This window comes from Cucumis melo, chromosome 4, assembly GCF_025177605.1.
Source record: "Cucumis melo cultivar AY chromosome 4, USDA_Cmelo_AY_1.0, whole genome shotgun sequence".
Lineage (NCBI taxonomy): Eukaryota > Viridiplantae > Streptophyta > Magnoliopsida > Cucurbitales > Cucurbitaceae > Cucumis > Cucumis melo.
The window spans coordinates 9527832-9549634 of record NC_066860.1 but is presented as its reverse complement, the minus strand read 5'-3'; the positions used below and the strand labels follow the sequence as shown (position 1 = coordinate 9549634).

At 36.0% G+C, this 21803-nt stretch overlaps 2 protein-coding genes across 8 annotated transcripts; one reads left to right on the top strand and one right to left on the bottom strand.

Annotated features, from left to right (window-relative positions):
- Window positions 1-5580: 5580 nt before the first annotated feature.
- Window positions 5581-18947, top strand: LOC103494970 (mRNA cap guanine-N7 methyltransferase 1). 6 transcript variants are annotated; one of them, XM_008456366.3, is made up of 17 exons: window positions 5581-5768; window positions 5846-5883; window positions 5972-6027; window positions 6125-6177; window positions 7052-7129; window positions 7354-7493; window positions 7593-7661; window positions 7740-7811; window positions 7999-8100; window positions 8368-8424; window positions 8692-8830; window positions 15813-15877; window positions 15984-16034; window positions 16157-16219; window positions 18238-18361; window positions 18453-18514; window positions 18595-18947. In XM_008456366.3, exons 5-17 carry the CDS (start codon window positions 7054-7056, stop codon window positions 18688-18690), a joined length of 1116 nt encoding a protein of 371 aa, XP_008454588.2. In that variant the 5' UTR covers window positions 5581-5768; window positions 5846-5883; window positions 5972-6027; window positions 6125-6177; window positions 7052-7053; the 3' UTR covers window positions 18691-18947. The 6 variants fall into 6 exon arrangements, with proteins under 6 accessions (XP_008454588.2, XP_016901599.2, XP_008454592.2 ...); XM_017046110.2 differs by having other exon boundaries at window positions 5972-6042; XM_008456370.3 differs by having other exon boundaries at window positions 5972-6042; window positions 6120-6177.
- A 211-nt stretch (window positions 18948-19158) lies between these two features.
- On the bottom strand, window positions 19159-21129 carry LOC103494971 (uncharacterized). Of its 2 annotated transcripts, none has more exons than XM_008456375.2 (4): window positions 20626-21129; window positions 20077-20251; window positions 19798-19891; window positions 19159-19711 (listed from the first exon to the last, which is right to left on the bottom strand). In XM_008456375.2, the coding sequence occupies exons 1-4, from the start codon at window positions 20985-20987 to the stop codon at window positions 19395-19397; spliced, it is 948 nt and encodes a 315-aa protein (XP_008454597.2). In that variant the 5' UTR covers window positions 20988-21129; the 3' UTR covers window positions 19159-19394. The 2 variants fall into 2 exon arrangements, with proteins under 2 accessions (XP_008454597.2, XP_008454598.2); XM_008456376.3 differs by having other exon boundaries at window positions 20077-20191; window positions 20626-21056.
- Between the last annotated feature and the right edge of the window lie 674 nt (window positions 21130-21803).

The window sequence follows — 21803 nt, the reverse complement described above, 5'->3', positions numbered from 1 at the left end:
TTAAAACTCGGGATGAGTTTTCTTTTCGGAGGGGTAGAATAATGTAAGAAGGCTAAGGGTTAATTGGGTAATTAGATAATATTCTAGATTAATTCCCTTTTTACCTCAATTGTAATTGAACTTTATAAATAGGAGTTTTCTCTTTTTGTATGAAACATATTATTCATTCTAATAAAAGATCCACAATCTTGGTTCTTGGAGGATTTTTCCTTGAGGTTACTTAGGCTACATCAGTTCCCCTCTCTTTCTTCTCTTCGTCTCCTACTTGCTCGTACTTCCTCACTATGTTTCCTTCTAAAATCTAGTACCGACAAGGAGGAGACAACGATGGGGACTGGTGAATATGATGAAAGGATCGATTATGAAGGTATTGAAGAGATTTAGTTGGGAGATCTTTTTATTGGAAATTATTTGTTTCTTTAGGTTAATCTAGGTCACCACCACCACCACCACCACCACCACCAGGTTTATATTTCATATCGATAATTCATTTTTGCTCCTTATAATAGAGATTGAAATCCCAGTTGAATTTATTTTTCTTCATTATATGCTTTGCATTGTGTTTTGGTGTTTGATGTTGATTAATGTTATAGTCATTTGATAAGGTCATCATTAGTAATCATTTGACTTTTATTAAGAAAATTATGCTGAGAAATTCTCATTCAGTTTCTAAATTTCTTGTTTTGATTGTTATTTGCTTGTTATTTAATTTTTTAATAACCATTTGATTGTTATTTACTTTTGAAATTTGAATGTTAATTAACAATCAACAACTTATGAACTAATCCAATCTTCACCCGTTCTTTTTAGAAAGTTATAAATTTCTTCTTATTCTTTTTAGACTTTGATTGTACGTCCCAAATTAAGGTAATTTATTCTTAATTATCTTAAGTTTAATTTTGATAATTGTTGAAATTATTTTGGGTTTTATCGATTTAATTATTGAAAATCTTTAATTTGTAGAAATGAGAATTAATTAGATACTTTGGAAAAATATATAATTAATTGAATTTGGAATGGATGGTTGAATTTGGTTGTTTTAAGTAAATTGTGGTTGGTGGAATTGTATTAGAAGGAATTATGATTAATTATATATGTTATTATATAATTAATTGAATTTGAAGTTAAGATAATTGTATTATGAAAATAATATAATTATGTAAGGATATTTTATTATTATTTTTTTGGTTGGGTTTAAATGAAGTGAGGGAAGAAGTTGTTTATTTGGAATAGATTGAGGAAAGAGGAAAAGAAAGAAAAATAATAATTATTATATTATTATTTCACTAAATAGACCCTTTGAAAAAACGTGAGATGTTACTATTCATCATCTTCTTCATTTGAACCCTAACCCCACAAAGGAAACCCTAGCCGCCAACAAGTCCACCGCCGCCACCTTTTTCCGTTCGACAACCACCACAAGTCGTCGCCACCTTTCGCAAGCCGTCCGATCGCGTCTTCTCTGTCTTCTGTCGCATCGTTCCACCGTGTAGCAGCATCATCGACAAAGTCGCATCGGTCACCAGTCGTCGCGGTCTGTTCGCACCCATCGCTCTAGTCGTCATTCGTGAACCGCCAGCAGATCGTCTGCGTTGCCCGAGCAAAAAATGAGCTGCACGCGCCTCCTTCCAAGCCACAAGCGTCAGTCATCAACTTCTGCTCCGAGCTGTCTTCGCGTGCCTTACCTGAACCCTCAGTGTTCGATCCACGCACGCGAGCCATCCTCAGCGTCTGAGTCGCACGCGAGCCGCCCCTGTTTTCTAAGCTGCACCCTAGCCGTGTTCTTTAAAGCTAAGCCGCCCACCTGTTTTTGTGTTTTTTTTTCACCTAAATTGGTAGGTTTTGGTAAGTTGAGTTTTAGATATACCCAACCAATATTAATTTTGAACTCTAACTAATTTAATTTTGGATCAATTGGTTAGATTTTAATTGGAAGTTTGAGCCGTTGAATTTTTCCCATCTAAGGGTAAATTGGATTCAACCTCAACTTTGGGTAAGTTGAAATAATTTGATTTTTGGATCCTTAAGCAACTATTAATTAAGTTTTTTAACTTAGCTATTTACCCTTACTATTTAGGATTTATTCTTGGAAAGCTTAACCTTGTTATCAGGATTATTTTTTAATTAAGCTAATCTCCAGGTAAGAGATTCTCCTACTAAACCTTTGAATTGAAGTATGAGCTTGCATGTAACTTTTTCCATTATGCATTAATGTAGCTAATATGCCTAATGTGTTTATGATTTATGATGATTGGTAGTCATAACGTCTATGCTTATGATGACTGTTAGTTCTGACTGAGTTATATTGATGTTGATGTTATGCATGAATTATTAATCTCATGATTAAGAATGCTATGGTTAATATTCATGCCATGATTATGATGTTATATTATGCTATATGCTATGGATAGGTCGTACTGTTAGCTTTATCTATTAGAGTTGTACCCACATGGATATCCCTCGAGATCACTACCTTTTTATGACTGTATCGTCCGACAGGATCACTAGTCCAGTATGAGATGATATGTTACGAGTGACTCGACGGGGTCACTCACAACCCGATTGTCTTAGTGTTTCTTTCGAGATTCACTAAAGACCAGTTTGTCCTAGATATTTCTTTGGGTTCACCAAAGACCAGAGATGTTCCTATGGGATCACAGATTGCGTGTGTTCGAGAACATACGAGTTTAGGGGTACCACTTTACAAGACTCTAATAGGAAGTTAACAATTACCTAGTGGGACTAGTAGTAGTTCATTTACTGAGTATATTTTTATACTCACTCTTTTATGGTTAATTTTTTCGGCAGAGGTAGAGGTAAGAGCAGAAGAAAGCTGGCGAATGACAAAAAGTGACTGTGGTGTGCCATAGGAGAACACTTTTGCTTTCGCCTTATGTTATTAGATTGCGATTTCAGTATTTTTATTTATTTTACGCTTTTAAAACTAAATAGGGCCCGAGCTAGGAACTTACTTTTAGATTTATTTCTACTTACTTTAGTTTATTTATGATTTTAATGAATATTTGAGATTTTAATTATGAAAAATTTGATATTTTCTATTTGGATTTAAGAAAGTTTTATTGTCCTTTAAGTAGTAATGACCTTAGCTTAGTATAAAGAGTTGGGTCGTTACATTGATTCCATTCTTAAATATATTGTTTAAAGTTATATCATTCCCTACACTTGTACAACTCAACCTGACTTAAAAGTTATTTGAAAAAGAAAAGGGGAAAAAAAGAAAAAGACTTAACTCATATGTTTGTTTTTTCAAAAGACAATCTTGCTTTGTTAGTTCTTTCTATGGAAAAATTGTTTGTGATATTTGTTGGGTAAAGATTGCATAAAAAATCTCTTGTTTTTGGGATTAATATCTATATTGTTGTACTAGTTGGATTACCATATCCCTTATCCTCTCTATTTAAGAAATTGTTCAAGTGGAAGTCAGAGGAAACAAGGTGGCCAACATTATGAAATGGGTAGAGGTGATTAGGAATGCAATGGAATTTGTAAATAATCAATTAAAGGCAATTGCAGATTGACCAAAAGAAAAGCGTGCAATAGAGGTCAAATTGCGTGCTGAAGTCATGAAACAGCTTCAAGATATCCCTGAACTACAGAGCCAAGAGAGTGTAAAATCTTATGCAAATCATATTCCATAGAGTGGATGACATAGAGAGATTATTATCAATTTCGCCAAAACTTAAATTGGAGTATTGGAATGTTCTCTTAGAAGATAATGTTTGACCAGTTGGCGATTTTATGACTTTCTACTTTTATTTTGTGAATTTGTTATCTTGGTTTGTATTGTCTTAAGGTTTAATTACAAATGTTATGAAATTTTATATATTTACATTTCCCTAAGCACATATTGAAGAATTTAATTTTGTGTTGTTTTCTTATCTTTTAAATTTCGTCCACGATTTGTAGGGATGAATCTCTAACATAATTTCAAACACGATCACCTAAACAAGTGAGAAAATTACTTTATGAAGATTATAGTTAAATTTATTAATTTATTAAATGAACAACATAATTAACAAGATTGAATAAAATAACTTTGAAAAAAAATCACTTTTGATATAACTTGGATTATAATAATCTGCACCAAACACAAATTATCAGATTATTATAATATGCACCTAAACATAGATTATAATAACCCAAACTATCATAATCTGCTTCCAAACACAGACTATAATAACCCACAAATTATATTAACCCACTCCATGCCCCATAGTGTTAAAATAATGTCAGACTCTTAATCCATGTGTCAAGTAGCCATGCACCCCTTAGTGACCAAAGTAACTTCACCTCCTACTTGCCAAATTAACTATAAATAGTGGCATTTGGTAGAGTTGTAATGAGATAATCATATCAGGGAGAAATCAAAAGAAATGGGAAAAGGTGGAAGAAATTAAAATGTTGAGTTTTTATCATTTTTTTAATTTCATTATTTCTTAATTTTAGGGAAACTTTTGTACATGTAACAAAACACCAAACTATTTGAGGCCCGTATAACAAAGCATATAAAGTTAGCTATTTTTTAAATATTACAGGTTTGCGTTTCATCTTTCTTCTCTTCATCGCGATTCGTCTTTCTCCTACTATTTCGTCTTCCTCGTCTTCCTCTGCCGTCTTTCTTCTTTCTTTTTTTTTCTGCGATTTCTTTTCATCACCTTTCTTATTCAATTCTTTATTTACCTCGTTTAATCTTTCAATCGTTTTTCTTCTTTTCCTCTTTTTTTTTTTCGCTTCGATTTCTTTTCATCGTCTTTCTACTTTTTCTCTTATTTTTTTTTGCTCGATTTCTCTTCATCGTCTTTCTTCTTTTCCTTTTTTTACATCGTTTATATTTGGATAACCAAATCTAAATGACCGTGCATACAAAAAATAGCAAAATTTAAAAGATTGTGTATAAACAATCTTGAAAAAAAATCATTTAGAATGGAGTAGCCAAATGTAAACTATCTTTTAAAAAAAATAAACCATCCTGTAAAAAAAATAAAAGATTGTGTATAAAGAATCTTGAAAAAAAAATCACTTGGATTGGAGTAGCCAAATGTAAGCGATCATGTAAAAAAAGTAAACGATATTGTAAAAAAAGTAAACGATCAATCTAAACGATCGTGTACCAAAAGAATTAAAAAAATCGAGTACCAAATATATATAAAAAATCATTTAGATTTGAGGCCAAATCTACACGATCGTGTAACAAAATTAAACGATGAAATTGAAAAGATAAATTGTAGTCATATCTAAACGATTGCGTATAAATTGTAGCCATGTCTAAATGATCGTGTTGTAGCCATATCTAAACGATCGCATATCAAACAATAACCAAATCTAAACGATCGCAAATATATTAGGCGCGCATTGTTCACGGCGTGGTTGACGAGACATTTTTGATATTTTATATTGTGGGCCTCTGGATTTTTTTGTTTTCGAAATTGTTCTGTAGAATGTAAATATTTTGCCTCAATCCCTTAAATTTATATATTATATTAATAGCAAATTTTCTTGATTTCCGTATACTTGTTTTTACAACATTTTAATATTTGACATAGTTTTAGCTATTTTCCAACATGGAGGGGTTAATTTTTAGACTAAACCACTCCACCCTCCACATCACTCTCTCGCTCTCTTTCTCTCTTCCCGATTCCTTTCTCCCCTCGGCCCTCTCGGTTCTTCTTCACACACGCCAGCGCCGCCGTGCCCTCCACCGCACGCTACCAACCGCCTGACGCGACCGCTCCTGCTTCAATTCGACGGTATTTTCTTTCTCACTCCGTGGAATTCTCTCTCTACCGATTTTCCTTCCCCTTCCTCACTCTCTTCTCGGTCACAGCGCCGCCGCCAGCCGCTGAGCAGTGGATAGGAGTTTTGGTGATTTTAATTTGGGTTTCTTGTTGCTTCTTGATTACCCATAACTTCCTTAGATTAATCTAATCTGCCCACTACGTATTGGTCCTAGATTCGTGATTGGGAAGGAGATTGGTACGGCATCCAGCACGTGATAAGATTTTTTCGGTGAATCTCACATAGGTCTTATGCTCTGTTCCCTTTTGATTTCACCATGTTTGTTTTAATTTGGGCTTCTAACTCTTAATTTTCATGTAAAGCTTAGGCCTGACACATTATTGGAGGGTTTGAGAAGCACCGGGATCAAGAACGGTTTGGGTAAGTGATTTAAGGATTTTAAGGTGGTTTTACCATACGAGTTAGATCATATTGGACTTAATTTTGGTTTGTGTTTTATGATTTGAACGGGGGGTTCCCTAAGCTGTGGAGATTGTTGGAAGTTGGCTTTTAATTTTAAGTTAAGTAGTTTTATTGTTGGAATGCCTTAGGGGGACGGTTAGGCGTTTATGATACATTCGATGTGAATGTTTGCAATAGCCATGGTTTTTGAATGCCTTCAATTGTTGACGCCCATAATTTGTGAATGACATGATTATTATGTGAAGCGAATGAAAGACTGTACGCGTGCGCACGCACACACACATATCATGTTAGTGGAGTATGTGATATTTCTGAATGAAAAAATCTGTTATGTTGTACCATATTGGGAATTGATTTCTTCGTGTATGACCTTATGCATGTGTGAGTACTCACAAGAATCATGAAATGTAGTTTCCCTCCTTTTCTTGCATGATGTAATTGCACGAAAACGGTGAATTTTCAGGGACTCTAATGCATGAAAGTGGTGAATGTTGTGTCTTTGTCCTAGATTTTTAAAAAACTAACATGGTGATGTGTCCACGTCATGTTGTATCCATATCTGTATTTTTTAGGTCTGAAGTAGTTATGTTGTTATAATTGACATTTGAATAGTAAAACAGAGTATTACAGTTGGTTTCATTCCAGCTGATACCAACAACATTATCTCAGTTTCCAGATGACTCAGGGGTCCATGGTAGTTAGATGTTACCAAAACAACAGTTGTCTTACTGCCCAAAAGATTATAAGAAAAAGAAAAACAACCTCCTTTACTTTGTATTTGAATTATAATCTACAGTAAGTGGACTTCAAGGTTCTTTCTTTCCCTCTGTAGCTATGAAACGAGGATACTCAGAATCCCCATCGGCATCTCTGGGGCCTCCACAATCCAGATTCAAGTACAACCCAGAAGGTGCCATTTTAATTGGTTTTGTTATATGGTTTCAGTTTGTGCTACTCTTCAGATTTTACCAATAAGTTTTTGCACTTTTCGATATGTTCTTGTGATATTTTTTCACATGGGTTTACTTTTAGCTTGTTTGTCTATTGATAGTGAAACTACTATAACATAGATAGGTCGTTATATTTCAATTCAAGTTTAGGATTACTGTAATTGCTGTGGTTTTCATTCTATAGGTGATGCTGAGTTCTTAGAAGATGAAAGCACCAAGATTTTTGCTCGGAAAGTCGCTGAACATTACAGTGCTAGGACGAATCAAACTTTGGAAGAGCGAGAAGCTAGTGTTATCATCCATTTAAAGAAACTTAACAATTGGGTGTGTATTGTATTTTGATTAGTATATAATATATATTTTTTAAACATATGTTTGATTCTCAATCCTTTATTATCTTAATGGTTTGTTCTTACTGGATAGATCAAAAGTGTCTTGGTTCAGCTTTATGCTCGCCGAGGGGATGCTGTTCTTGATCTTGCCTGCGGGAAGGTAATGGATCTCTTTAATCTATAAGTGTTGCTATACTTCACTCCTGAGTTGTGAACTCTTTGCTTTTGCACTTGCTAGGGTGGTGATCTTATCAAATGGGATAAGGCCAGAATTGGATATTATGTTGGCATCGATATAGCCGAAGGATCAGTAAGTGGAAACTCTAGCTGGTGTTGTTCATTTGGCAGTTATTTCTAGACTGTCTCTGCTTCATTAGTTTTCATAACTTCTTAGTAGAATAATAAAGAATTTCTTGGATTGTTGTCCTCTTATTTACTTAAGCTTGTGCCTTGTGATGGAATCAGTTACATAAGGTCATTACGGTGTCTTATTTCAGATAGAAGATTGCCGTACTCGTTACAATGGTGACGCTGACCATCATCAGCGTCGTAAAAAGTTTTCATTTCCAGCCCGCCTAATATGTGGAGATTGTTATGAGGTAGTGAAACTTAAAATGAACAGCCAGTGAATTTAAATCCTCTTCTTTCCCTGTGCACACATTCTTGATTTCTTTACTGTTGAGCTTTTCAATGTAGTACTGGCCATTATAGCGATCACCGATCAGTGCAGTCAGTGTTTTTGAAATTAGATATCACAATCACCTAACATATGTGAATATGATTCTATGAAAAAGAGGACGTAGTGTGAATATGATTATAATTTTTGTTGAACACTGTCCAATTGACCTGGAAATTTGGCCTATTAGGCAAGGCTGGATCATGTCTTAGCAGATGATGCTCCATTCGACATTTGCAGTTGCCAGGTGAGTGATATCAAAGATTTATGCCCTTCGTGTTAGTTAACGTTTGGTACCTGCTTTCACTATTAGATCTTTCGCGATTAGCATCATCCAAACCTATTAAACAACAATATAAACTCACTCAAATTCAAATATCAGCCAGATGGATGGATGTTTCTACCCATACATGTAATTCTTATAGAAAATTTATGCAATTGGAGAATATCAGTAGATTCCGCAAGAGTTTATTCCAACAAATCCTCAACCTTCCATTGAAATTAAAACTTGCAGTTCGCATTGCATTATTCTTGGTCTACTGAGGCTCGTGCACGACGTGCCTTAGCCAATATATCAGCTCTTCTCCGCCCAGGAGGTATTCTCATTGGAACCATGCCAGATGCTAATGTGATTGTCAAAAAGCTTAGAGAAGGTATTTTTCTTGTTTTAACGTTCCAGCTTTCCATCTCGTATATCACATACCATAGCTGTCCCAAACTCTTCTGGGAATGACATAAATACACAATATAATAAGATTTTCATTGTATTAAATCATCTAGCAATGGAAATGTTTGGTCCAAGTAAGAATTTATCCGTTGACTAGCAGAGAAATGGGCGGTATCGTAATTCATATAAGTGGAGATGTTAATATATTAATTTATTTATTGTACCTTGGTTTTTACATGATGTCAACCACCATTCATCATCATACCCTACGTTTCGTACTACCGGAGTTATTTCTTAACATTAACGTAAAAGAGAACATTAATGTCTTTGAAATAGTATTTTTATTATTATTTTTATATATATATATATATATATATGTACTTTCATTGAGAAAAAAATATGAAAGAATACAAGGACGTGAAAAGGGAAATTTCACAAACCACCCTTTAACTATGGGTTTGTTACAATTAACCCTTAAAGTTTTAATTTGATCAATTAGCCCCCTATACTTCATTAAGTGTTGCAATAAGCCACTTGTGTTTGTTGAGGTTCAATTAGAAAAGGACCATCGTGTCAGTTAACATATCCATAAAATAAAAAAAGACTAAAATAGAATCAAGTTTATGAAGAAGCGTGGTCGGAGACCCCCCATTGGCAACAATTGTGAATTCATGAAGGATGGAACAGTAGTGGCAGTGGAACTTGAAGCAGCTTCAAATTCCCGATTGAGTTAGCCAAAACTAAAACTGCCCAATAATTGCAGCTATCATAAGATTTTTCTCGATATAGAAGGGTGTTCGATGATAAGTTTAACTCTTTCCATTCTTTTTGGACTCTTGTGCAACATACGGCCTCTTGGTGGTGTACAAACTACAAAAGGTTATTTTGTAATTACAACCTTCTCATGATTATAAAACAACTGGAAAACACTTAATGTTTAGTCTTTTGTTGGAGGGTTTTCTTGATCCCTCGCCCTTTGGCTGTTTTCTACTTACTGATTTATATATAAAAATTTCTTTGTTTATTGTTAGAATTAGTGAGCTTGTAGAGTATTTATGGAAAGATTATGGGAAGATTTACCTATTTCCTAAATCTTTTCTTTTTTATTCTATTTATTCTCCCTCATTGTACGTATTACTTTTTAGAAAATAATAAAACAACAATATTGTGGTTTTTTTTACTGGTACTCGGGTTTCCACGTAAGCTTTGGTCTCGTGTTTATTGCTCTCAGTATGATATCAGAGCAAAGCAACAACGAAACCTTAGAAAACGATTTAAGAGGAACCCAGACCAAACCAGTCGTTGCCGTCGCCATCGTCATGGAAAAATTAGTCCAACAGCTTCAAAAATTGCCAATCTATGCAGTAGGTCTACCCTCGCTGCTGTCCGCGGAACCCTCTAACCAAAATCTCTCTCATGCGTCGCCTCTGTCAAGCGCGTGGGCCCACACACTGCCACCCTTTTGTCTCATAGCCCATCCCAATCCCTTCTACTTGCCGTCGGCTGTCCAATGGTCATACCCTTCCAATCAACTGTAGCCTCACGCGTCGCCCATGCCTTCCAATTATAGACAACCACCACAAAAACTGTCAGATCTATCCGTTTGCATGTCGCCGTCCGTCGACCCTTTACAGCAACCCTTTATCTATAATAATGGGATTGATGGTATCCGTAACATATTGGGGGTTGAGGCGGGCAACTCTTCGACGCATTCCAAACCAACTAAGTTGTCGATGTATTCCAAGAACCTGGTAATTTTGCTTCCTAATGTGCCTTCGAATTATATGACTAACTCTGTTGCCTTTAGTGCCTGATTCTCAACCATGATAATGAGAAGAATTGTGGGAAACCAATCCTCGTTTGGGTGCACTACAAGAAACGACACACCAAGGATCAATGTTGGAAACTCCACAGTCGTTCCCATGAGGTAACAAACAATGTTCCTCCCACGAGCAACATGACTCAGGTCGTGCTGATGTAAGGGAGTTTGCCAGCACCTCTCAATCCACTGGTCCTACTACTAGCCAAACCAACCCTATTGCTAGCAAGACCAGTCAGGTATGCCTCCTCTACTGCAACCCTACTCTAGGCGCCATTGCTTAGTCAGGTATGCCTCAGTCCCTTGGCCTCATTAGTGTTGATGGGAAACATCCCTGGATTTTGGACTTAGGGGGCCACATATCACTTGACATGTTTTTTAAAGCACTTTGTCTTTTATACCTCCTGTGTTGGTAATGAGAAAATTTTGATAGCTGATGGTACTTCCCTAATTGGTGGCAAAGTAAAAATAGTTCTCTTTGACGGTTTCTCTCTCCAGAATGTTTTACATGTGCCCAAGTTGTCTTACAATTTGTTATCTATCAGTAAGATCACCATGAGCAGCACTGTAAAGTTACCTTCTTACCTGATTTGTTTGTTTTCAAACCTTGAGCTCGGAGAGGGCGATTAGCATTGACCGATATAGCAGGGGACTTTGCATCCTTGATGATGATACGTCTGGTAGTAGCATCTCTAGTACCAATTTACTATCCTCTTATTTTAGCACTTTTGAACATGACTTAATGTTATGGTATTTTTGGTTGGTTCACCCGAACTTTACTTATTTAAAATATTTGTTTCCCCATCTATTTTCTAAAATTGATGTCTCCTCTCTATCTTGTGATGTGTATACTCGGACAAAACAACATCGGGTTTCTTTTATTTCACAACCATCTAAACCCACACAACCATTTACACTTATCTATAGTGACGTTTGGGGTCCTTCCAAGGTCACCACCTCATCTCGGAAACGGTGGTTGTAACTTTCATTGATGATCATATCGGTCTCACCTGGGTCTACCTTATCATCAATAAATCTAACGTTTCCTCTATTTTCCAAAAATTCTATTACACCATTGAAACACAATTCCATATAGAAATTGCAATTCTTTGGACTGATAATGGTCGAGAATTCCAAAACCATAACCTTAGTGAATTCCTAGCCTCTAAGGAGATTGTTCACCAAAACTCGTGTGCCTACACTCAACAAAATGGGGTGACGAGCGAAAAAACTGTCATCTTCTGGAAGTAGCCCCTTCTTTTATGCTATCTACTTCTCTTCCTTCATACCTGTGGGGAGATGCTATTCTTACAGCAACTTATTTAATTAATAGAATGCCTTCTCGTATCCTTCAGCTTTAGACTCCCTTAGATTGTCTTAAGGAGTCCTGCCCTTCTACTCGTTTAATTTCTTAGGTTCCCTTTCGTGTGTTTGGATGCAGTGCTAATGTCCATAATTTTGGCCCTAATCAAACCAAATTTACCCCTCAGGCTTAGACATGTGTGTTTGTCGGGTATCCCTTCATTAGCATGGTTATAAATGTTTTCATCCCCCGTTTAGGGGGAGAGTGTGAGTAAAGAGTCTAATACCTTAGAGTTTATCGAACCTACTCCTAGTACCATGTCTGACTTCGATCTCTCTTTGTCCTACCCACAAACCAAGTTCCTTGGAAAATGTATTACAGGAGGAATCTTAGAAAGGAAGTTAGGTTTCCTACTAGTCACCTGCCAGCTATAGTCCAAGACTTTGAACTTCCTCGAGATCAAGGTATGGAAAATCTTACTAAACCTTGTACTGATAATAATATGAGTGAGAATGACAGGTTTAATGTTGTTGTTCTTGAAAATGTGGAAAAAAAGAACAATGGTGATAAGACTGAGATAGGTACGTTGATTTGCCAACCGAGATAGGTACGTTGGGATGTTTTCCTGCTGACACTCCTATTGAATTCAACTGTAAACTAGGAAACTCTGATGATCAAGTTCCTGTTAATAAAGAACAATATCAGTGCCTTGTGGGTAAATTGATTTACTTATCCCATACTCTTCCTGATATTTTCTTTATTGTGAGTGTTGTCAACCAGTTTATGCATGTTCCCTATGAGGAACACATGAAAGCTGTCAACAGAATTATGAGATACTTGGAAACGACACCTAGTAAAGGGTTGATGTTTAGAAAGATAGGCAGAAAGACTATTGAGACATATATTGACTCAAACTGGGCAGGATCTGTTGTTGATAGAAAGCCTACCTTCGGTTACTTACCTTCGCTTGGAGCAATCTTTGTAACTTGGAGGAGTTAGAAGCAAAGTGTTGTAGCTAGAGCATCGCTGAGGCCGAATAGCTCGTTTTGGAATATATGAGTAAATTTGGCTCCGGAAAGTCCTGTCTGATCTTCATCAGAAGCGTGAGACATTGTTGAAGCTTTTTTGTGACAATAAAGCCGCTATTAGTATTGCTAATAACCCAGTTCAACATGATAGAACTAAACATGTTGAGATTGTTCGACATTTCATCAAAAAAAGACTTCAGTGGGAGCATATACATTCCATACATTCCTTCAAGCTAACAGGTTGTTGATGTTCTCACCAAGGGGCTTCTCAGATCAAACTTCGACTTTTGTGTTAGCAAGTTCGACCTCATTGATATTTATATCCCAACTTGAGGGGGAGTGTTAGAATTAGTGAGCTTTGGCCCTTAGAGTATTTATGGAAAGATTATGGGAAGACTTACCCTATTTCTTAAATCTTTTCCTTTTTTATTCTATTGTATATTCTATTTATTCTCCCTCATTATACCTATTATTTATCAGAAAATAATAGAGCAACAATATCGTGGTTTTTCTCTCGGTACTGGTTTTCTTGTAAGCACTGGTTTCGTGTTTATTGCTTTCAATACTTGTAGAAAAAAAGGAAAGCCAATTTCAGCTATCATAAGGTTTTCTCCTTTATAATAAAACTTAGGAGTTTGTAATTTTTCCCCACAATTTCTATGGCTGCCACTGTCTATTTGGTCAAAGAAATTTGATCAATACACTAAAACCCAGAAGTTTGCCGGAATTGAGATGTATAAAGTGGAACTGGGAAGTTAGATGCGCAAATTGATGTGATTGAAGACTTCAAAACGACTTCTTCATTCTTCCTTCCTTCTCCTACTGCACCTTTGAACTCTCTCTCTCTTCTCTCTTCAAAGCAATCTCTTTATTCTCCTTCGCCACCTTTTCTGGCCAAACGCAGCTGAAGTTGCTACAAGAGTGTTGTTGCCACTATCCTGCAATGGCCCAGGACTGCCGCTGGTCCTACGCCTCCGACTCCTTTTAGCATGACTTTTATAATATTTTTAGATATGTAAATTCACAAGCTTGCCCTTTGGTAACTACACATCAACTAACGGAAGGGTCTAATTGTAACAGACCTCATAGTTCACGAGTGGTTTGTGCAATTTCCTCATAGTTCATGAGTGGTTTGTGCAATTTTTCTAAAAGAAAACAAACCTACAAGACGCAACCCCACCCCATTGAAAAAGAAAAAGGATATCCAGCTAAGTAGGATATTATCTATTGAATAATTGGAAGAAAAGCATCAACACCAAAGCCCAAGACACATGAAACCTCAATAAGGACCAAACCTCTAAACACCCTATTGTTTCTCATCCCCCAAATGTTCCACAGCACAAGACACACCCCAGCAAACTACAACAACCCACCTTTCTCGAAACTCCTTCATCATGACACAAATATCCCTTTGATCAGCTGTTTGAACGTCAAACTCCTGCATGTAGCAAATCCAAATGGATCTAGCAAACTGACAATGCCAAAGAAGTGATCCAGGTTAATGCCCTCGAAATCCTTAGCCATTACTCATAACAAGGGATTAATATACGTATATTAATATATGCCACTGTCAAAGAATTAAAAGCACATAAATACCAGTATAACTAACCTAATGACTTGAGTTATAAAAAACTATGTCGGGTGTGCTTACTATTTGTGCAAGCAATGAAGAGCTAGAAGAGGGCGTGCTTTAGGAGCTTTTAACAAGAAGTTGTTTTGCTAGTCATCCTTGAGCGAGATTCTGGTAAACTATTCCTGGAAGTTTTGTCATCAGAATGTGTCAAATGGTCTGCCCTTTCAACTGAGGCTTAGATATATTCTCCTCAAGATTGGTTCTTTAGGCGTGTTTCTGAAGTCATGGTAGCAGCTTGTCAGCTTGTATAGTTAATGATTCTTTAACAAGATCAGATGTTCTTTGGTTGGTTTCGAGATAACACAATTCTTTCATTTTTGTCCTCTTGAGATGCATCTTCCTCAAGCTCTTCAAAGATTACTTCTTTCATGGTTATAGTTCTTTGAAGCACTTTTGTTTCCTTTCCCAACATTTCATTTGTATCGACTGTTCTTTCGGTTGCTGTTTTGATTGTGTTTCTGCCTCGTTTGGAGTTTGTTAAACTTTTGGGTCCTCGTTTTGTTAGTCTATGTGTATAGATTCTGGATCTTTTGTCTAGCTCTTTATATAGTTCTCTGTACATTGAGCATTCATCTCATTTCGTTATATTAATGTTGAGGCTCATTTCCTTAAGAAAGAAATCTAATAACTTTTAGGGTATGTAGTATTCATTTGTCAAAGCTGAAGTTGATATTTTGAAGTTTGAAACAAACAAAATTAAGGCCAAGTTCTAAGAGAGGAAAAATGTTATCCTTCCAATCAAATCCAAAGCATCTGCTATAAGAAGATTCGCATGCTACCTTCACCTCACTCTTTGGTTGTTTAGAGATGAGCTCTTACTGTACCACACTTTATAAATTGTGATGTGGTATGGTACTCTATGTTTTGAATTTACTTTAAAGAATGTACTCCTATTTGTATTTCCACTTTGACTCTATTGGAGATGAATTTTGGGGTTGGTTAGATTGAACTCATTGTTATACCGTTGGTTAATTGGGATTTTGGTAATTGCCAAGTCGCTCATTCTCGTAGGTTGGGGTTTGTAAATTGTAATTAGGGTTGGTGTTACTTTTGGTGGGATCGTATTTTTGTATATCCTCGTACATTCTTTCATAATTTTCAATAGAAGTTTGGTTTTCTTTTATGTGTGTGTGTGTGTGTGAAGACATTATTGACCAGATATGCTTTTCGGTTATGAATATGCAGCTCAAGGCTTGATGTTTGGAAATAGCGTCTATGGGATACGCTTTGATGAAGAATATGCTGAAAAGGTGAAAGCTGACAAATCCATTTAGTAACTGGTCCCCTGCTTTAATATACCATTTAGCTGTTTTCTTGAGATTGCGATTGACATTTATTCACTTTTGCTTGGTTCAGAAATTTAGTGCTTCCAGCCCCTTTGGTATAAAGTACTTGTTTCATCTAGAGGTACCTAATATATTGGTGTTGCATTTGTTAGTTTGCTCCATTTCCTTAGAGGTGACTGTTCATAGCCTTTTGGCTATGTTTCTTTGATTTTAATTTATATTGGAGATGTCTTCTTGTTGCAGGATGCTGTTGATTGCCCCGAGTGGATTGTCCCATTTCATGTTTTCAAATCATTGGCTGAAGAGGTAATGGCTTATCTGGAAACTTGAAAGTCTTGCAGAGCAAGAAAACTTGACAAATATTTTTATGAAACATTTTTTCTTCTTGCCCTCTCTCTACTCGTGAGACAACTATGTTTAGTTTCCAGATAATGAACTCTCAAATGCTATTCTGCTTTGTTCTTGTTATAAAAAAGGCCAATCTTCTTTGTTCTCATAGAAAACTTGTTTCTTTGAACTAATAAATGTGTACTATAGGCAAGTCAAGTGTGTTTTACTAGTTTCTTCGATTTTCGGTAGCCTGGTTATTTTAATGTTAAGTAGTTGTCGTGTGGAAAATAGAGATTATTATATTCTGTTTGCTTCTGGTAATTTCAATCTGGATGAAAAGAGTTAATCACAGCTTTCTTACTTCAAAGCAATGATCTTAAATGGTTTGAAGAGGAAATTGTTGATTTTATGCATTCCCATTGGAAGAAAATTTCTTCAGACGAGATAGGGTAGATGTGGAAATTTGCCATTTAATTAAAGAGGTACAACCAATATAGTCAGAGTTGAACGAATTTCCATCTCCATGAGCAGGGCTTGGAGAAGCATTGTGTGCCTTTGGAATCAACAAAAAGAGATGGTTAGTCTTTTAAGAAATGAACAAGAAGACTTTGCTAGAGTATTTGACTGAAATAAGTTGGGAAGATTTTGAAATGCAAGGAGTTTGCCTCCAGCCTAGTCACAAAGTTTGAATTCTGTGGTTTCCATGTATAAGGGGATGGAATTCCAACCTCGGTCTTGTTGGTTTCAAAAAGAAAAGGAGGTTCTTAAGCTCAGATGGAATTCATTTTTGGTTATTTCAATAATTGAATGCATTTGATGATTGGAGAGAGATTTCTCAAACTCTAATCTGAAGATTCATTTTGAAGAGGATTGTCTTGCTGGTCCTTTTTTGGCAAACAAATCACTCTTTGGTAGGTTGTTAAAAAGAGGCCTTAGTGAAAGGGGAAGGTGGCAGAAAATTGGAAATTTCCATTATAACATGGCTGAGATGGTCAGTGATTGTGGATGCTGGATTACATTGCATTCCAGGGACTTACCTTTATGATTTTGGAGTTGCGGTTGCATTGAAGCTCTTGGTATTTTGGGCAAAATGTTCTCAGACACTAGATTTGCTGGTTTGTAACTTGTCAGCATTGAAGTAGAATATAATCTGTAGTTTTTTTTCCAAATGAGGACGAATCTGGAAGATCCCATTCTGGGAAATTTTGTTGTACGTGTAGTGGAAAGCAGTGAATCTGATTTACTCACTGCTAGATTTTCTTGGTGGGTTGTTTCCATCTTTAATTTTGCTGAGAAATGAGTTTGTCCAAGAGTTTTTTCAGCTTCTGTGGGATCTTCTCAAGAGCATTCAATGGGGGATTCATCTCCTTTCGGCTTTCACCAGGTTTTATTCTTCCAACCAATATAATTGTTTCCAAAAGTGCCATATAAGAGGGTTTTTGGATGGCAGTGACTGACCCAATTTTCAGTAAATTCAGATTATAGATAGATCTTTGATTTCCTCTCCGAGGATCCCTATAGCACTTCTCCTATTTTGGAAGGAAATATCCCTGTGCTGTCGGTGCCAAACACGACATTTTTGAAGCTCCCTAAAACTCTATAGATATTATTGTGGACCTTTCTCTCTCTTTTGAACTTGTGTGATGTTCCCTGTTTAAGTAGGGGTTTGCTTTCAACTTTTTCCCCTTCGTCATATCTGGTTTTGTCACAGATCTCTCATCGTGGTATTGCTGTTGATTATTCTTTTTGTTGGTCTAGCTTCAGTTATTCTTTGGTGTCATGGTTTTGCTTCCATGATTTTTCTGTTTCTTCAATGCGCATTGTTCTTTCGTTGCTTTATTTTGTTTCTTTTATTTTTGAAAGTTTCTTTTTTGTTTGATTGCTTGATCTTTTCGTTTCCTATGGGAGTTTGTTTTACTTGAACCTTTTATTCTTTACATATTGAGTTTATTTCTTTACATATTGAGTTTATTTCTTGTCTTAAAAACGTGCAGTATGACTTAGAGTTGGTTTTTGTCAAGAACTCGCATGAATTTGTGCACGAGTACTTGAAAAAACCAGAATTCGTGGATCTAATGCGACGACTTGGTGCCTTGGGTGATGGCAACCAAGATCAAAGTAAGTTTTGGCTGTAGCTTATTCGCTCTATGGAATGGGGTCTTTTGGATGTGTAGAGTAGAGATTTTCATTCTTGCCTCATTGAATGCAGGTACATTATCTCCGGACGAGTGGGAAGTGGCGTATCTGTACCTTTCGTTTGTTTTGAGAAAGGTATGTCCTGAGTCTTGTGTTTGTGGTTTACTATTAGAGTGACTTTCGGGTATTGATGTAAGTGTCCGTTTATTTATCAGCGAGGCCAACCCGACAGGACACAGGCACCAAATAGAAGAGACAGAGGGCAAATGCAAATAGGAAAGGAGGACATAATGTACATTTCAACTGATTAATTCACCCAAGACCTCTCCTGAGCTTCTTATGGGGAATGGCAAGGGATCTGGGTGATGAAGCTTTTTTCCTAAATGGAAGCAATTGAGTTCAGCACCCCGAACCATCCTTCTCTCTGTTTTCTTTATAAACTGTAGAATACTGCTGATCAATTTTGTATCTTTATAACAAACAATAAAATGTAAGATTGAACAGCCTGCAGCTTCCGAGAAAGAAAAAGAAAAAGACGTATATTTATAGTAGAAAAATTGTTACTTTATCTCTGTTTGCCTTCTCAAAGTTCTTACCCACAACATTCAAAGGAGTCGATAAATTGGTATCTTTTTACGTGTTCAGCAAGTTAAAATTGATGAATCTCAACTGAAAACTCAACATACTCAGATACATCTTTTGAGATTGTATCAACGTTCAATCTAAAATTACGTGTTACATTATAATAAAATACCCAACACATGTATAAAAGCCAGCAATTACCAAAAATAAAAGCGCAATAAGTAATAATTACACCTATTCCTTCCATCATGTATGATTCACAAAACATGTATAAAAGTCAGCAATTACCAAAAGCAAAGCGCAGTAACTAATAATTACACCTATTCCTTCCATCATGTAGGATTCAAGTAATAAGTTCCAGACCAGCAGAACAAGATGAGACTCAGATTGAAATGTCGACAAATTTATCTGAAAGAACACCATAGTTCGACATCTAACTTCGCTTCACAAGTAGTACAGCAACGACAATGACAACCAGTCCCATAATGGACGATCCCATTGCTTTCTCTGCAGTGGAAAATCCAGAGGTTGCTTCGTCATTTCCTCCAGAAACTTCAGCTGGTGGGGGTCCAAATATATTCTGAATGAAGCTGGATGCCTTAGCCAGCATGTCATCAATTGAAGTTTTAATATTTTCTAGCATCTTCTGAAAGACATTTCTCGACTCATTTTGCGGTTGCTCACCGATACTGTAGCCAACTGATGCTTCTTCAACCCCCTCAGTTAATTCATGATACTCAACAACCTTATCTGCAAAAGGCATAATCGTATGTCATTAGAGACAAGTGTCCATCTTTTTTCTCTCAAACCAAATTTAACAATGAGCAAAGTCTTACTGGTCTGATATGATTGCAAGAAGCTCTTAAGAGCTTCATTGCCTAACATTGCATTCCACACATTTGGGTCAGAGGCAATTGAGGCAACAACAGTCTGGATAGAAGAAAACAGTACTCAAATGAGAGTTCAAACTCTGAAGATCAAAGTTCTAATTGAATTAGCCAAACATGTAGACTATTGCACAAACTACGTGACATTAGCCAAATAAATTGATATTCATACTTCGAAGTATCTTTTGGGGGAAGAAAAGCAATATAGAAGTTCAAAATCTCAATTACCTGAGCTTCAGCACTTTCCTTGAGCAGTTTAAATGCTTGAATTGCATGCTGAGGGACCGAATTCTGCGACTGCAAGCTTGTCTCATTAGATAAACAAGACACTGATTCTATTTTCCTGTTTAAAGGAACAATCAGATTCGATCCATCAGATTCTGGTGAAGAAGACAAGTATACCCTGAAACAAAATCACTCAAAAACATCAACAAGTTCACCCCAGGAGAATGATTTTTTTGATTGGGAAATGACAATCTCAAAGAACAACACACAAAAGGATTCCAGATGGATTTTCAGGTAAAATAACAACAGTATAAGAAAAATAAACAATGAGAAAACCCAATAAAATGACAAATAAACATACTTCTTCCTTTGATTATAGGTTGAGGATTTTGATCACTTTTACGTACAATTTTGTGCATACTATTCAAAACCAAATAAAATGGAAACGAGCCAATTCGATACTAAGTTTGGTTTTAAATCACAGAGCACAGAACAGGACCATTCATTGATTGATTTAAACAAAAATCAGGAGAACAGAAATTCACGACATACTTATCCAAAGCCTCCTTCACCTCCATTGTAGCTTCCTTCGCTTCGTCGAAACTGGGAACCGCCCCAAATACAATCCTAGGTTTAAGTCCAACAGAATCCATGCCCATATCGTTTTCGAAATTAGCAAATTCCCAGTCATCGAACTCCCACGTTGGTTTCTGGACAACGTCCACCTCGGCGCTGACGGTGGCCTTGGCCGGTGGAACTGGAGAAGACGATCCGACGAAAACGGAGGAGGGTCTCGACGCGGTGCGAAGCAATTGCCCAAACTGGGGCGCAGCCGATGATCCTCGGAGACCGGCGTTAACGGCTCCGGCTCCGGCCATCTTGGCCGCTGCCCTAACGAATTCTCCTCCACCCATGGCGACGATATCGGATTGCCTGAATGTACAACGAGAGAGAAATGATTGTTTGCAAATTTATTGTGATTTTCTAAAATTAAATAAACATATTTTTCTTAAACATGGAGGAAAAATAAGGTGCTTCGCAGCACTTTTTACACACAACCAATCAAATTTGCCACCTTGTACAAAGCTGTTGATTTTATTTTAAGACCCTCTGATTATCTCAAATTTTATTGAAAATATCAAAGAAAAAAGATTTTTTCTTTTTTTTTTTTTTGGCTTCTTTCGGTATTATGAATATTTTCTTGAAATAATGATTTTACCGTTTTTTATTTTACAAAACTAGCACATTTTTTTTTAAAATGTATGCATTTACGATGCCCACAACACTTTCAATTCATGCTATACGATTGGATTGACTCACAAAACCAAATATTTTTAATAAATTCATATTTTTTAAACTTTTCTCTTAAAAATTGTTTAAAATATGCTTTGAAATCAATTTTAGGTAGTTTTTAAACATTTGACCTCTTTACAAAATAATTTATTTTATAAATTAAACACTTGAAAATGTAATCCACATACAATAATCTTTTTTAAAAAATTTTAAATTTTATATATTTCCAACTTTGTTTTTCAAATTCTCTTATTTTTATCAAATAGTGTCAAAATTTTAAATCTTTAAATGATTTTGTTTGATGAATATTCCATTTAGAATTTTAGTAATTTTTTAAATCATTAAATGATTTTAGATGTAACGTAACAATTAGACATAATATGTGACAAGGCAACCAAATTTAAAAAATATAAAAGATTTTTGAAATTTTGGAAAAA

What these genes read in the sequence shown, in the direction of transcription:
- LOC103494970 (XM_008456372.3), top strand. Translation starts at nt 7,054, where the DNA reads ATGAAACGAGGATACTCAGAATCCCCATCGGCATCTCTGGGGCCTCCA. An exon ending in ATTCAAGTACAACCCAGAAG is followed by an intron (nt 7,130 to 7,353) that starts GTGCCATTTTAA and finishes TTCATTCTATAG; the next exon opens with GTGATGCTGAGTTCTTAGAA. An exon ending in TGATGGCAACCAAGATCAAA is followed by an intron (nt 18,362 to 18,452) that starts GTAAGTTTTGGC and finishes CATTGAATGCAG; the next exon opens with GTACATTATCTCCGGACGAG.
- LOC103494971 (XM_008456375.2), bottom strand. Translation starts at nt 20,987, where the DNA reads ATGGGTGGAGGAGAATTCGTTAGGGCAGCGGCCAAGATGGCCGGAGCC. An exon ending in AGGAAAGTGCTGAAGCTCAG is followed by an intron (nt 19,892 to 20,076) that starts GTAATTGAGATT and finishes TCTTCTATCCAG; the next exon opens with ACTGTTGTTGCCTCAATTGC. An exon ending in CTTGCAATCATATCAGACCA is followed by an intron (nt 19,712 to 19,797) that starts GTAAGACTTTGC and finishes TGCCTTTTGCAG; the next exon opens with ATAAGGTTGTTGAGTATCAT.